Source organism: Lathamus discolor, chromosome W (genome assembly GCF_037157495.1).
Source record: "Lathamus discolor isolate bLatDis1 chromosome W, bLatDis1.hap1, whole genome shotgun sequence".
Lineage (NCBI taxonomy): Eukaryota > Metazoa > Chordata > Aves > Psittaciformes > Psittacidae > Lathamus > Lathamus discolor.
The window spans coordinates 23,858,094-23,875,218 of record NC_088908.1 but is presented as its reverse complement, the minus strand read 5'-3'; the positions used below and the strand labels follow the sequence as shown (position 1 = coordinate 23,875,218).

The following is a 17,125-nucleotide window of genomic DNA, read 5'->3' as shown; positions in this document are numbered from 1 at the left end:
AAGATTGTTGGAAGAAGTAAATGACCCCCTGAAACCCAGGACACCCCCAAAGGCCACCACCACATTTTAGTACGCATGCGGGGAAACTTTCTAGAAGAATAATGTAATACATAAGTAGCCTCATGAATATGCATGTGTGTACATAATGAATATGTATGCTTAGTGACTATATAAGGACACCTTATTTAGCAATTTGGAGAGACACACCAGGAGGAGCTATCCCCTGTGTCTCCCAGCACGGCAATAAAGAATAGCTGCTTGTCAACTTCAACTTTGTTGGTGAGTTCCTGGAGATTTCTCCAAATCACAACCAAACAAAAAAAAAAAAAAAAAAACAAAAAAACCACCAAAACAAAACAAAAAACAAACCCCACAAGAAAAACTCCCAAACAAAACAACAAAAAAAAGCCCCAAAACACACACACAAAAACCACCAGAAAGACAGAATTAGCTTAAACTGCTTCTTAGCTAGAAGAGAAACAGTTTGAATTTTCATGTGTACTCATTTAGGCCTCAATGCATTTTTAAAAGTATATTTTATTCCCATTTTGGTGACATGGAAAGCAAAGAAAGGTTAAGCAACCTTCCCAAAGCTCTCAGCAAGCCAGCAGAAAAGTCATTATCAGCTCCCACATCCCAAAGTAGCCAGACACTGTTGGTCTTCCATGACTGATCTCAGATATACCAGATATGTGGGCTTATGTCCAATCATGTCCTGGGTTCAGCAGTAGCAGTCATTTTTTCTCCTTCTTAGTAGCTGGTGCAGCACTGTGGTTTTGACTTTTGGCCTGGGAACAGTGCTGATAACACCAGTGTTTTTAGTTACTACTCAAACGTTTAGTTTGACCAAGGACTTTCTGAGTCTCATGCTCTGCCAGGGAGGAGGTGAAGCCAGGAGGAAGCAGACAGGACATCTGACCCAAACTAGCCAAAGAGATATTCCATACCACAGCATGTCATGCCCAGGATGTAAACTGAGAGTTACCCGGAAGGGCTAGATCACTGCTCAGTTGGGCTGGGTATCAGTCGGTGGGTGGTATTGTATTCTCTTCCCTTGTTATTTTCCTTATCATTATTATTATTTTTGGTAGCAGTAATGATTTGTGTTATACCTTAGTTACTAGACTGCTCTTATCTGAACCCGTGGGAGTCACATTCTTTCGATTCTCCTCTCCATCCCTCCTGGAGGAGGGGGAGGAAAGGGGGGGGGAGTGAGCGAGGACTGTGTGGCTGATTCACGACTGAGCTTAAACCACAACAAATCAGAAAAGTAAAAGATAACATTTATAGAGAACAAGAGATCCATCATTAAAAACAAAATAGTAAAGACCTGAAAATCTAGATTACAGGTTATATATTTGATATGCACTGGAAACTTCTGAACCAGGCTTAAACGGTATCTACCTACCAGAGAGAGGATCATGTTCTCTAAGTTGTCCTAACAAGGGCATGTAGTGATAGGACAAGGGGTGTCCTGGGTTCAGCAGTAGCAGTCATTTTTCTCCTTCTTAGTAGCTGGTGCAGCACTGTGTTTTGACTTTTGGCCTGGGAACAGTGCTGATAACACTCATGTTTTTAGTTACTGCTCAAACGTTTAGTCTGACCAAGGACTTTCTGAGCCTCATGCTCTGCCAGGGAGGAGGGGAAGCCAGGAGGAAGCAGAGACAGGACACCTGACCCAAACTGACCAAAGAGGTATTCCATACCACAGCACGTCATGCCCAGGATGTAACTGAGAGTTACCCAGAAGAGTTAGTTCACTGCTGGGTGGGGTGAGGTATTGGTTGGTGCTCGGTCAGGCTGGGTATTATCAGTCAGCAGGTGGTATTGTATTCTCTTCCCTTGTTATTTCCTTTATCATTATTATTAATGGTGGTAGCAGTAGTGATTTGTGTTATACCTTAGTTACTAAACTGTTCTTATCTCAACCCGTGGGAGTTATATTCTTTTGTTTCTCCTTCACATCCCTCCAGGAGCAGGGGGAAGAAAAAAGGGGGCAGTGAGAGAGAGACTGCGTAGCTGATTTATGGCTGACTGGGTTTAAACCACGACAAGGGGTAATGGCTTTAAGAGGTAGAAAGAGGGTAGATTTAGATGAGATCTTAGGAAGTTGTTCCCTGTGAGAGTGGTGAGGCCCTGGCATGGGCTGCCCAGAGCAGTTGTGGCTGCCCCATCCCTGGCAGTGTTCAAGGCCAGGCTCAATGTAACTTGAAGCAACCTGGTCTAGTGGAAGGTGTCCTTGCCCATAGCAGGGGGCTGGAACTGAATGAGCTTTAAGGTCCCTTCCAACCCAAACTATTCTGTGATTCTATGATTCTAAAACTAGTTTTTGTTTGTTAGGATCTGTAACTAACTTGCTAGCTAGGCAAACCAGGACGCAGAGATAGCTAAGTTTTTGTGTTGCTCTGTAATGTCTAACTGAACCCCTAAAGTCTGACTAAAACCATATGCACTGTAGCCACTATAAGCTTCCCTTTAACAATGTAGAAACGTCAACTGTGTTTAATAGCATGAAGGAGATCCCCAAGATAAATTAATCAGCTGAGCGCAAGTGGCAACTATGTGTCTTAATTGGCAACCCATTTTTAAACTTAACGCTTTCTTACTGCAAAAAGACATCAACCACAGTACTACACACTCAAATATTTTTCTCTAACAGATAAGAGTATAATCAATATTTACTTTCCAGCCAGGAAGTAGCAGAAATGACTTCTCTAAGCAGGTAAGAGCCCTATCCCTCACAAACACATCTTGCAAGTCTGTTTTACAAATTATCTGGGGCTGCAAGGCAGTGTACATTGCAGGCTGAGGAAGGGGTCAGACAAAGCTTGCAACTGGTCATTTTTAAGGAAGTACAGGGGGCACACACAGGCAAAAATACAGGGTGTCATGAAAAGCTTTTCATAGGGAATAGCTATAGGGAAGCTTGAATAGGGCAACAGACACAGGTGAGATACAAGAAGCACACACAGATCAGGAGGGTAAAGTTGTACAGGATACTGGCAAATAAACTGAAGTACCAGAGAAAGTAATATTATGGTGTAGCCACTGACAACACACCTACATGGCATCAGAACATACAACTCAACTATGCAAGAAATTTTCACATATGAGAACACTCAGCTAGTGAAGGGTGACAAACTGGTAAAAAAGAAAAAAAAAAAAGCTTGAATAAAAGTGAGTTTAGTTTGCTAGGTTTAAAGGAGCTGAAAATATAAAGAAACACCTCTGAACAGTAAGAACACAAGGATAACTGAGTTTGCACAATGGGCAAGATCAACCAGGGATAAGGTACAGAACACTAGACCTCACTTTCTAGTGTATCTGGAAAATTATCTTAAAGTTAACTTTCTGTAAGAGAATAACGCAGCTCTGAACCAACTTTCTTCCCCACATTTAAAAGACACTTTCTTATACAAGCCCCTGCAAAACCAGTGTAGAACTGATGACATCTAAGCTACAGTGCAAGAGCCAAAGGCAGAAGACAAATGACTAAGAAAAAGCAGAAGGAAATTAATGACTGCAACAGATAATGCAAGATATATTTCTAGTACTTTTGAAAGATATTACTGAAATTTACTCAATGAAAGGCTGGTGAGTTCTCTTCCAAATGGATCTTTTCTGCAAGTAGAAATAATGACAATACTAATAAAGTTATTTCACCATTTGCCCAGACTGCCTGACAACTTTTAAGCTTGTACAAATGGCCTTTGCACATGCTCCAGACAGTCTGCCATCCAGTGCACCTTGGCATGCACTGACTAAACATGGTGCTCATGCTCAGATTTCTGTACAACATATCCTGGGTCAAAGTTGAGGGTCCCTGGCATGGAAAGAAGTAGATCAACCATTCACTACTTCTGACACCTTCTCTAAATTCTCTTTTATTACTGGCTACACCATCCACACTCTTAGCTGAAGTCAGCTCTGCTTACATCTTTAAGAGAGGCTGTCTAACACAGCCTGTGGCCTTCTTCTGTTTTTCACCAAAACATATTTCCTGCATATTTATCCTGTCCCTCTCAGAAACCTCCTGTCTACAATGTTGACTTATCTACAAGACTTCACTGCTGGAACCACAAGCATCTTCAACAGGTCCTCAACTCATGCAAATTATACTCCACCTACACAAATTAGCACTTTGAAAGATTTCTTCCAGCATTGGGGACATACAAAGGTGTGCAACTTATTTTGAGAATACTTGTTAAAATCTCTTTTCAGCCTTGGGCCCTACACCTTCCTGAAAGTGTAGCTGATAAACTACATGAGAACAAGGCCATCAAATGAAGTAGCCTATTCCCAAAATAGTCAGCATTGATTCTGAGATGCAGCAACCCTGGCAACAAGTATTAAATAACCTGATTTATACTTCATCCACTGAGTAAAGAGGTAATTTACCATTACTGACCAAAGCAGAAACTGAAAAATTATTAGATATCTGGTCTAACCTTTCATATATGGGATTAAATACTCAAGTAACAAGATAAAATAATCCCAATAAAATTTAAACATGCTCCTAGCATAAGTCAAATGTAGAAATTCTAGATGACACTTTTCTAACATTGCTCATTCTTCTTGAAGCTCTTAACATACTTAGTTTTAACTCTTGTGACAGGAAGTTTCTCTCTTGGACCAGGAAGCCTGGCTACATGAGGTGTTAAGAACAGGATAAAACACAAATTCACTTGCTCTTACTCAGTAAATTGTTATCCTGAAAGAACAATCCAATGATGTAGAAGATGATGCACTTCATATGCAACAGCACAGCCCAGACTCACTCCCTAACACTAAGACTATTTGGAATTTGATATAATGGATTGAGTTTACTGTTTCAGTAAAACACCAGGATTGATAAATCCAATCCTGAATGGAGAGACTCCCAAGACAGGAAGCTACTTTAAGGAATACAACAATCTAACTGACTTTTTTTCTTTGGCTTTATTGAAGGCCTAGATTAGATTACTACTAACAGGATACTTTAACTGACTTCTAAGCAAAACAGACTATACCCCAAAGACTAAGCAAAGCTCAACCTGAAGAACATCTTGTAGATCAAGAACTCTCATCTTCTTGTCTCTCTTTAAGACAATCTACCTGTGTCGAAAATAGCATGTCAAAAATAAGCAGAGAGATGGAAAACTCACACCAGCATTCTCCAAGTTACCTCACTGAGGGAACAGACCAGCTCCTGTCTGCCTAAAACAGATTGCTACAGAAAGAAAACGGTATAGAACCTCCTTTGAAGCGTCTGGCATTTTCCATCAGAGAAAGATGTTCCCACATGGGATTTGAACCCATCTAAAATATATCCATATGTATTGGACTGTGGTTCAGGAACTACTGCTCCGCAGAAACGTGGGTGGTGTGGAGCAGACAGTCTGGCAAAAGCTGACAAACCCCAAGTTTCATAACAAAATATGTAAGTCTCCAAACAGCAGACCTCACTAAAAGTCAAAACTAACCAATGTAGGTTCAGAATATATATGAAGACAGATCTCAAAACATCTCAAAGAGCAGACAGCAAAACTGCAGCTGGAAATGCTCCAAACAAGTCAATGTGCCCAAAACACACAAAGCAGACTGGCATACGTACATAGCACAGCAAGCATGGAACTCTGACCTACCTGTCCAAAATGTGCAGGGTATCCCAGCATGTGCATATACAGCAGCTTTGCCACATTTCTGCACCGGTATGTGTTATCTTCCTCTCGGAAGGATGACCGGATAGTAGCACATTCTTTTTGGATCATCTCACGCTCTTCTGCCTGGGTTCTTGCTGTCCGAATGGTCCGGATCAACTCCCGCAGTCTGATAGGGGCTGGCATCCTCTGGGAGAAGAAAGAGATCTGTAACCTTTGTATTGCACCTAAAGGCTTTGTAATGGTCTCATACTTTAGCATATTTTTTCTTCTTTCTTACCCTAAAATTAGATAAGTAGAAGAATTAAGAAAACACAGACTGCTTCAGTAGCATGGCTAAAAGTAAACTTGAAACCCAGAGGAATTCACTGTACCCCACAATTGCACTTCCAGAATATTAGAAACAGGAATTGCTATGCTTTGAGCTGTCAGGTGAATGTAACATGACTCCCCACCTGAAACAAGCAGAAATGGCATCCTGCAAGGTATGTTTCTCATATTCATATCATCTGCCTCTTTCCAGAAAAGTCAGGCTCCAAAGGGAGTTAATCTCAAAGTCATGACAACTTGGGACAGAAATCCTTTACAAAATACAACGTGTTTAAGAATTTGCACAAGATTTCATACAAGTGCTTCAAATAACCATGCTTCAAAAATCCTGCAAACTTATGCCAAACATACTTCCTTCTTAAAGGCATGGAAGTCATCAGAAAAAGCAGATGGAAGAGCAGTCCTAGATGCATGGGTATTTCAGAGAATCTTCTTTTGAAGATCAATCAAGTTGACACCATTCTTATTACACCCCCAACAGCACAATCTTTTCTGAATAAAACAAGCCTGTTGCATTACCATCTGGTGGCATTGGCATGAAAAAGTGTGCAAGAAAAGTGTCTTATAAATGAACTCCAAGTATTTTCACTTCGCCAGATGGAATACTGAAGCCATCTAACCTAGAAAACAATTTATCCTTCCAAGTATCCTTCAAGGGGAGAATGGCTCTCGAAGAAAAGCCAAACTTGAGAATCACGTTCAACAGTTTAACCTTAAATTCATGCTCACCAAAGCTGACCTTTTACTTTCTGGAAGACCAGGCTATATAAGCATCTCTACAGTCTCCTTCTGCCCACACTAGATTGCAAATATAATTAAGCCATTCTGATAACAGGTAATGTCACACCAATTTGTAAGTTGCCATGGCAATCTCCTACAGGTTTTGTCTGGGTCACTGTCTTCCCAGTGACAGTATGTCATGTATTTTAAGCACTGCCATTGATGTGAAGGGTTAACCAATGTACAGGGGGGTTAGGGTTAAGCCGCTTGCTTAACAATGTTACTGCTTACTTGTGCTTACTCAACAAATATGTGCTCAACACTTATCGTGCGTACCAGAACAGAGTGGGAGGACCAAGGCTATTGATAGGAGGAAGGAACAGTAACTCCTGTTCTCTGGACCCCTAAACCGGCTGAAATCAGCTTTGCGGTTTGGACAGTGACTAAATCACCAGGGAACATGAGCAACGACTACAGATGAAAAGTTCAGGGAAGACTCGTTTACTTCATCTTGAGACCCCTGCCCATGACCACCAGGAGACACTACGCAAGCAAGGACCTTTTACCTCATAATATGAAGTGGGGATAGGTCATGAATATGTACGGGTGTGTTGTGTAACCTCATGAACATGTAATAGTTTAGAGGATAAATATGAAGGAGAACAACACTGAGGTGCGCATGCCTTTGGAGGAGCTATCCCCCATGTGCCTCAGCGCTGAATAAAAGCATACCTACTTTACAACTTTAACGAGTCGTGGAGTCTACCTGCGTATCACCATATCAGAGAAAGTTGAGCATTCAGATGCTGTACTACCTGGCTTGCATGACACCACAGAACAGACAGGCTGGGAAGCATACAGAGATACCAAGGGACTTGTTTGCCGCAGAAAAGCAGAGATGCACATCCAGTAACAGTTGACTCGCTGTAAGACAGCTGAATACAGCTTTGTAGGTCTAGATAATAAATCTAGCCTCCTACAGAATCCATACATAACATTAAGTCTCTTCAGTCAAACCATGTAGATCCCTCACATTCCAGTTACCCATCTTCATACCTAGAAAGTCTAAATTTACAGATACACAAATCATTCCATTTTGAAAATGGAAGAGATGTTCTTCCTGCATAAGGAAATTGTGCCCAAAAATGCTGACATATGTAGGATAAGCATTACTGGACACATGAATCCTTACTCTTGCCTCAATCCCCTTGTGAAGTTATAACTCTTAATCACATTACTGCGATATGAATAAATCAATGCTTACTATGCTTTCAGATGTTGCACTAACAAGCATCACAGAAACGGCCAAGAACAAGTAAGACAACCATCTCCAGAAAAGCATCTGAACATGCAATAAAGTCTTCGAATATGGCAGTCATGTTATTTCCATACAGCATGCAATGTTCCTACAATGAAAAAATCTTTGCTCAGCATTATATATACATGCTGCACCATGTACCCAAAAGGGTACCAATGGGCTTTCAGTACAGCTTCCTTGGAGATATAGGAAATGAAGCAGCTGTCCACCTTGCCTGGTCTCTCAGAGGATCCTTCTGTTGTGGGGTTGCTGAAGGTCAAAGGACAAGTGCTAATCCCGACCACAACAGTGCACCGGCAACAATATCACACAAACGAAAACTCCCTGATTCACATCCACAGGCTAATCCGTAGACTGGAAAGCCAAGGAGTGATCAGAAGGACATGCTCACACTTTAATAGACTTTGCACTGGCCATATAAGGCTAACAGAGAGTAGAGACTAACAGTAGACTATCATGGCCTGAATGATGTCAAACCACCATTGAGTACTGCAGTGCCAAACATACTAGAACTTTAGTGTGAACTGGAGTCAAAGGCAGCCAAGTGGGATAGCACAAACGATATTGCCAATGCATTTTTCTCAATTCCTTCGGCAGCAGAGTGCAGGACACAGTTAGCTTTTACTTGGGGGGGTGTCCAGTTCACATGGAACCAACTGCCCCAGGGGTGGAAACACAGCCCTACCATCTGCCATGGACTGATCCAGACTGCACTGGAAGAGTGGCAAGCTCCAGAACACCTAAAATACACTGATGACATTATCATGTGAGGCGATACAGTGGAAAGGAAAGAAAATAATCCAAATCATTCTGACGGCAGGTTTTGCTATTGTCATAGTTTAAGCCCAGCTGGCAACCCAAAACCATGCAGCCGCTCACTCACTCCCCCCCTTCTACCCCCACTCCCAGAGGAATAGGGAGGAGAATCGAAAGAATGTAAATCCCACAGGTTGAGATAAGAACAGTCCAATAACTAAGGTATAACACAAAACCACTACTGCTACCACCAATAATAATAATGACAAGGGAAATAAGGGAAGAGAACACCTCACCACGTGCCAACCGATACCCAGCCCGACCTGAGCAGTAATCTAGGCCTTTAGGGTAACTGCCCCCAGTTTATATACTGGGCATGACATGCTGTGGTATGGAATACATCTTTGGCTAGTTTGGGTCAGGTGTCCTTTCTCTGCTTCCTCCTGGCTTCCCCTCCTCCCTGGCAGAGCATAAGACTCAGAAAGTCCTTGGTCAGAACAGACATTACTGAGCAGCCACTAAAAACATGAGTGTTATCAGTGCTGTTCCCAGGCTGAAAGTCAAAACCACAGCACTGCACCAGCTATGAAGAAGGAGAAAAATGACTGCTACTGCTGAACCCAGGACAGCCATCAAAAAGAGTAAGGTCAAGGGACCTGCACAGGAGATTAAATTACTGGGAAAAAAAAAGGGCAAGACACACATAACTAGATACCCACAGATGTGACCAACAAGATGACAGCAATGTCTCCACTAGCTAAAAAAGCTTGTGCTTATTCCTTATTACGTGTTGTGGAGGTCTGGAGAACGCACGTCCCAAATTACAGTCTAATTGTAAGCCCTCTCTATCACGTGGCCCAGAAAAAGAATGATTTCAAATGGGGCCCTGAGCAAGAAGCCTTTGAGCAAATTAAACATGAGACAGTTCATGCAGTAGCCCTTGGACCAGTCTGGACTGGGACAGATGTGAAACATGCTCTACACTGCAGCCAGGGAGAATGGTCCTACCTGGAGCGTCTGGCAGAAAGCTCCAGGGGAGACTAGAGGTCAATCCCTCGGCTTTTGAAGTCAGGGATACAGAGGACCAAAGAGAGCTACAATCCAGCTGAAAAGGAGATACTGGCAGCCTATGAAGGGGCTCAAGCTGCTTCAGAAGTGATTGGCACTGAAGCACAGCTCCTCCTGACACCCCAGTTGCCCGTGATGTCCTGGATGTTCAAAAGCAGGGTCCCGTCTACACATAACGCAACCAATGCCACAAAGAGTAAGTCGGCCGCACTAAATACACAACAAGCTCAAACAGGAAATCCCAGTTATCCAAGAATTCTAGAAATCATCATAGCCTGGCCAGAGAGCAAAGACTTTGGAACATCACCAGAGCATGAGGTGATGCATGCTGAAGAGGCCCTACCCTATAATGAACTGCTGTAGCTGCATGGAGTCCCCGATGACAAGTTGCAGAAACTGCTGAAGGAGAGGGTGAATCGAGTCAGTTTGCTGAGGTGAAAGTCATCCAGCTGGCCTAGGACAATGCTGAACGAGAAAAGTGGCCAGTGCTTTATCTCTATACTGACTCATGGATGGTGGCAAATGCCCTGTGGAGGAGGTTGCAGCAATGGAGGCAGAGCAACTGGAAATGCAGAAGTAAACTCATGTGGGTTGCTGCACTGTGGCAAGATATCGCTGCTTGGGTGCAGAACCTGGTGGTGAAAGTACGCCATGTAGATGCTCATGTAACCAAAAGTCGGGCCACTGAGGAACATCAGAACAACCAATAGGTGGACAGAGCTCCTAGGACTGCAGTAGCTCAAGTGGATTTAGACTGGCAATATAAGGGTGAAATATTTTTAGCCTGATGGGCCCACAACACCGCAGGCCATCAAGGCAGAGATGCAACATACAGATAGGATCATGACAGAAGGGTGTACTTAACAATGGTCACCGCTGCCCAGGTTATTCATCAATGTGAAACGTGCTACAGTTTAAGCAAGCCAAGCAGTTAAACCTTCTCTGGTATGGAGGACAATGGCTGAAGCACAAATATGGGGAGGCCTTGCAGACTGCCTATATCACACTCCCACCAACCCACCAAGGCGAGCGCCATGTGCTTACCACGGTGGAAGCCACCACCGGATGGCTGGAAACATACGCTGTGCCCCACACGACTGCCTGGAACACTATCCTGAGCCTTGAGAAACAAGTCTTTTAGTGACAAGGAACCCCAGACAGAACTGAGAGCAATGGGTGGTGCGACTTGCCAACATTGGGATACACATTTACCAAAGGCCACCTGGTTGGTCAACACTAGGGGATCTGTCAACAGGGCTGGCCCAGCCCAGTCAGAACTTTTACATACTGTAGAGGGGGATAAAGTTCCTGTGGTGCACATAAAGAATTCGCTGGGGAAGACAGTCTAGGTTATTCCTGCTTCAGGTCAAGGCAAACTCACTTATAGGATTGCTTTTGCTCAGGGACCTGGATATCCTTGGTGGATAATATGGGAGGATGAGGAAGTCCAGTGTATACCTCAAGGGGATTTAATCTTGGGGGTAAACAGCCTCATTTATATGCTGTTGCCTGCTATATAACACTTCTATAGCCCATTAGCTAGATGTCCATCTCTACCCCTCTGGCCTTTGAAAAGGAGAGATGTGCTGTCATGATCATCAGCGGAAAATAAAGTCATGGGAAAAGCCAGCATCAGCAGAACTGTCTTCAGGTTACCAGCGACTGACGCTGCCTTTCCTTCAATCATCCCCCCAACAAAGAATGAACTTTGATGAAACCAGACGAGCTCAACAGTGACCAGATGAGTTCAGCAGTGCCTTCAACAGGCAACAATCAAACACTACACACCATCTCTCCTGCCCTCAGACCGTTACAACAGATGGAGCCTGATGTAACGGACTGGATGAATTCAGCAGCTTTATAGGTATTGGTCCACGGAGTAAGGAATGATATCTCTTTGTGTTTATACACACACACACACACACATACATGAGACTAAAAGCAATGGTATATTGAAAAATACAGGATCTGAGCAGGACATGAATAGTATCAAGTAAGGGTTGAATTCTGCTCTGGATTCAGCTACAACAGTTATTTTCCTCTTTCTTAGTAGCTGGTGCAGTGCACTGTTTTCGACTTTAATCTTAGTACAATGCTGATAATACACTGATGTTTTTAGTTGTTGCTAAGTAACGCTTACCCCAATCAAGGACTTTTCAGTCTCATGCTCTGCCAGTGACGAGGGGCACAAGAAGATGGGAGGAAGCAGAGACAGGACAACTGACCCAAACTAGCCAAAGGGGCATTCCGTACCACAGCACATCATGCCCAGTATAGAAACTGGGGAGATTTACCCGGAAGGCCCAGATCGCTGCTCATGTCAGGCTGGGTTTTAGCCAGCAGGTGGTGAGCAGCTGTATTGTGCATCATTTGTGCTTATTGCTTTCTTTTCCTTTTCCCCTTTTAGTTTTATATTCTCTCTCCTTGTTATTCTCCTTATTATTATTATTATTGGTGGTAGCAGTAGTGGTTTTGTATCATACCTTAGTTACTGGACTGTTCTTACCTCAACATGTAGGATTTACATTCTTTCAATTCTCCTCCCCTTCTCTCTGGGAGTGGGGGGCAGAGGGAGGGGGAGTGAGCGAGTGGCTCCCTGGTTCTGAGTAACCGGCTGGGCTTAAACCACAATACTGCATATGGGGAAGCCTATAGTTAGATGAAGTCTTTAAACTGCAATAAGGTAGGATACAACCCCCTTTCAAACTCTATAAATCCATATAACATCTGTTTAAGTTCATGTTTCTATTTTGAATCTGTCATATTCAAAGTGGTCTCAACCTCCTAGGAAAGCTATTCTTAACTAATTCAAGTTGACCCCTCATATACACCAAGAACATGACCTGCCAACCCTTCACTGTCCTAACTGGGCAGTCAAAGGCAGCAGAAAGTAGATCAGAAACGGCATACCCAGGTCTGATCAAAGCTCCACTTTGTCCAGTACCCAATTCCTGACCACAGCAGATGCCTAGGGAAAAGCCTAAGAAAAGGTGAAGCATGTAGCAGTAATTCCTCACAATCCTCTTGCAGTCTTCAGCAATTTGTGTCCCAAGAACTTCCAAAGCCAGAAATAAAAGACACCGTTTTTATCTGTGTCGCAGAAGGGAGGAATCAAGACACGACCATTGTGATCCATAAGCGTGATTCGTTTATTGGGCTTCTACCTCCGGTTAATATAGCAACAATAATACATGAATATGCAAATACTAGGCACTTGATTGGTTCTGGCATAAGTAAGGCATTGCGTAAGCTCATTATTTTTGCGGTTAAACTGTGTACTTTTATATCCTCTATTTTTATGTGCTTATCTTGTTTATTAGTTAGTGTCCTTAACTGTAATTGGTCAGAGCATGGCGCTTCCCTCCAGATGTCCCTCAGTTCCTCATTATCTGGTGCTAGTAAGTCTGCACCATTCTCTAAACAAATGTTCTATTTCAGCTCGTTGATGGGAACGTGGCCTTTCTCTGTTAGCCACTTCTCCACATATCTGGAACCCAGGTAAACTTCTAGAATCAACTATATTCCGCAGGACACAACTTGAGTTCCACACAGCTTCACTGCATGACATATGGAGACCCAGCTACTTCTTCTACTCTGCATTGCCAATTGCTTGTTTCCATTGATGCTCCCAATTATTCTACACTCTTCCATTCGTTATCCTTCCCAGTCCAAAAAACAGTCTCACATCCAAGCCCTTCCATGACCGACTTCCTTTGTTGCCTTGTTCTGTGTTCTTTCTTAAGGGGGAGAGAAGCAATATGCTGTACGCAGCAGTTAAGAGGTAGATGTGCCATTAATTTATTTGTATAAAATATCTTTTATTTTGGTCCCTATTATTTTCCTAAAAATGGTTAACACTCAGTTTAGGGTTCCAATTGCTACAAAGTGATCTGTTTGTGTTTTTCACTTAACAGATGTCCTTGGTTCAGCAGCAGCAGTCATTTTTCTCCTTCTTAGGAGCTGGTGTAGTGCTATGATTTTGACTTTCAGCCTGGGAACAGGGCTGATAACACCAATGTTTTTAGTTGTTGATAAGTAATGCTTAGTCTGACCAAGGACTTTCTGAGTCTCATGCTCAGCCAGGGAGGAGGGGAAGCTGGGAGGAAGCAGAAACAGGACACCTGACCCTAACTAGCCAAAGAAGTATTCCATACCACAGCACGTCATGCCCAGTATATAAACTGGGGGCAGTTACCCGGAAGTGTGAGATCACTGCTTGGGTTGGACTGGGTATCAGTTGGCAGGTGGTGAGCAGTTGTATTCTCTTCCGTTGTTATTTCCCTTATCATTATTATTATTGGTGGCAGCAGTAGTGGTTTTGTGTTATACCTTAGTTACTGGACTGTTCTTATCTCAACCCGTGGGAGTTGCATTCCTTCAATTCACCTCTCTGTCCCTCTGGGAGTGGGGGGGGGGAGGGGTGTGAGCAAGCAGCTGTGTGGTTCTGGGTTGCCAGTTGGACTTAAGCCACAACATATCATGAACCCAAAAATCTCTTTTGTGTCCTTAAAGCCCTTAACTTTTAAGCCTTGACTCACCTAGTAGACACACATATCACATAGTTCTAAACTGACTTCGATAAGCTACGCTCCTGTTGGGAAATTGGGAAGTTTAAAAAATAAATAAATAAAAGCACCACTGCAGGAATATTCCTCTGCAGCCTATGGGTAACATTTTCACAATGACTAAGATCACCTGCGCACAGGCTCATGCAAAAAGAAGTGGTTCCAGCCCTTCCATTGCTCTGACACTGGCATTCCTGGGATGGTGTCCAGGTTGCCTCATGTGGTACATCTGAACACCAGCTTACTGTTTTCCTCCCAAGCAGAGTAGTCTTGAGACACCTCAGTTTGGCTTGTGCCGACATGAAGGCAGCAGCAAGAACACAGCTTTGGGAGACCCAAGGGGGAGTGGGAAAGAGAGGAAGCATTCCCTCCAACAGTAAACCACACTTACGCCATTGTTCTGCACCCTAGTTAACGGAACTTGAACTTTAATGTTCCTGAGAAGACAGGTAGTAGTTATTACAAGTTAAAACCATAACTGACTTTCTTATTTTAAAGACAGAATTCTTCAGAAACTTTTTGAAACGCCAATACATAGTCTGCAAACAAAATGAAGTCTGGCAGCAACTTGCTTTGATATCACAAGTCCTTTTGCTCCCATTCTATATTTGAAGAATTTGTAAACTGCTGAACACTGATACCTTCAGCCCATAACTTGTACAATCACACTGCTTTCTTGCTATGGGACCAAAGCATGCTGTAGGTATACTCACAGAGGGCTTCAGTTAAGTTTGGCACTGGACAACAGACAGGACAGACTGCTGTCCTAGGTTCAGCAGTAGCAGTCATTTTTTTTCTCCTTCTTAGTAGCTGGTGCAGCACTGTTTTTGACTTTCAGCCTGGGAACAGGGCTGATAACACCAATGTTTTTAGTTACAGCTCAAATGTTTAGTCTAACCAAGGACTTTCTGAGTCTCATGCTCTGCCAGGGAGGAGGGGAAGCCAGGAGGGAAGCAGAGACAGGACACCTGACCCAAACTAGCCAAAGAGGTATTCCATACCACAGCACATAATGCCCAGTATATAAACTGGAGGCAGTTACCCAGAAGGGCTTGATCACTGCTCAGTTGGGCTAGGTATCATTTGGCGGGTGATATTGTATTCTCTTCCCTTGTTCTTTCCCTTATCATTATTATTATTGTTGGTAGTGGTAGCGGTTTGTGTTATATCTTAGTTACTGGACTGTTCTTATCTCAACCCGTGGGCGTTACATTCTTTCGATTTTCCTCCCCATCCCTCTGGGGGGGGGGGGGGGAGTAGACTGCGTGGTTCTGATTTACAGCTGAGCTTAAACCACAACAACTGCCTAAACAGTTTTAATCAATAGGGAAAACCGCATTGAACAAAGTTACCATACAGCTTTTTATGAACATTTATTTTTCATCCTTCACCAGTTCTCAGACAGGACTTCCCACCTCACCGAGAAGGCAGGTAAAATGGAAAAAAACACTGAAAATGTAATATGATTTCACCCAAGCATCATTCAGGCACTGAACAAAAGGAAGGTCTATATTTACAAATGTCCTTGCATTAATAAACAATCAGCAAGCCAGCTTGAAACCACAACCACTGGAAAGCAAGCAGAAACTAGCATTTTGGAAAATGCAAAGAATTAAAGACTCCTAATCAGATGATAGCCAAATTATTAAGCTACCTCCTGGTTTCATCTGTGTAACACACCAATATGCAGTTACTACAGACATAGTCCAATCTGAACTACTTCTTAAGAGCAACTGTATCTTACACACACTTCCTGCCTGATAAGGAGAGAACTAATTAGTACTGCTGAGGACTAAAGGCAAAAGACAAAGCTGTGATTTATTTTCCAACATTCAAAACTTCCATCCTTGTACTGCAACTCCATGCTCCATTTCCTTTTTAGTTAATATTAAATCATTCAATTTTAAAATAAAAAACAATCCACAAAGAAAAACAAAAAATAACAAACCAAGAAACACACCCAAAACCTTTGAATTCTTCCCATTCAAAAGAAAAAAAAAAAAATAAAAATCGCACTTGTGTATATAAAATACTCATCACTTATTAACTGACTTTATGTCATCTGTGATTTTACAGCCTATCTACCCCTCAGCCAGCTCCCTTCCTAAGCAGTAGAGTCCTACTCCAATTTCTATGGAGCCATGGAACAATTCCTTCAGATTGCTCTGTACCTCTCAAAATTCCACTGAAAAAGAGTAAACCTATAAAAAAAGTATTCAAGCAATGGGTGCACCAAGAGTTCACATAAATTTTTCTTTTCTCTGCACTTAGAAAGTTAAAAGTGTTTAAATTCACTCTGCCCATTTGGCTGCTGGGGAACTGACATTTCCAGTAAAGATCTTACAGACAGCATTAAGACCTCGGGCTTGAGTGACAAAGCCTTTCCCTGTGTATTTATCTTAAAAGTTATCTTAACGGCATTTCAGGGTAGGCACTGCTCTGCATTTATTGACAAGGAATGCATTTTACCATCTTATTGCATACTTCCTTAGTATCGCAAAATCCTTCCACAGCTTTAGGATGAAACTATCACCTCACTACTCACTCCTCCAGAGTGCATTATGAACACACTGACTGGCAGTTTCACAGAACACCTTTCCATAACCACCTCCTACTACAAAAGCAGACAGATTTTGTGTCATTGTCTGGACACTTTGCTTTCTTCCTTGGCTAGTTATTAACTCACAATAAGTACTCTCTTGAAAAAACTGTGCTGTAAAAACTTTTGG

The 17,125-nt window shown here is 42.7% G+C and overlaps 1 protein-coding gene across 3 annotated transcripts in view; it reads right to left on the bottom strand.

Annotated features, from left to right (window-relative positions):
- Nucleotides 1–17,125, bottom strand: part of LOC136004183 (AP-1 complex subunit gamma-1-like) — an 82,760-nt gene that overhangs the window by 54,446 nt on the left and 11,189 nt on the right. For all 3 annotated transcript variants that reach the window (XM_065660457.1, XM_065660456.1, XM_065660455.1), the window contains exon 2: nt 5,625–5,828. In XM_065660457.1, coding sequence (XP_065516529.1) covers nt 5,625–5,825 — 201 coding nt within the window. In that variant the 5' untranslated portion in view covers nt 5,826–5,828. The remainder of the gene's footprint in view (nt 1–5,624; nt 5,829–17,125) is intronic.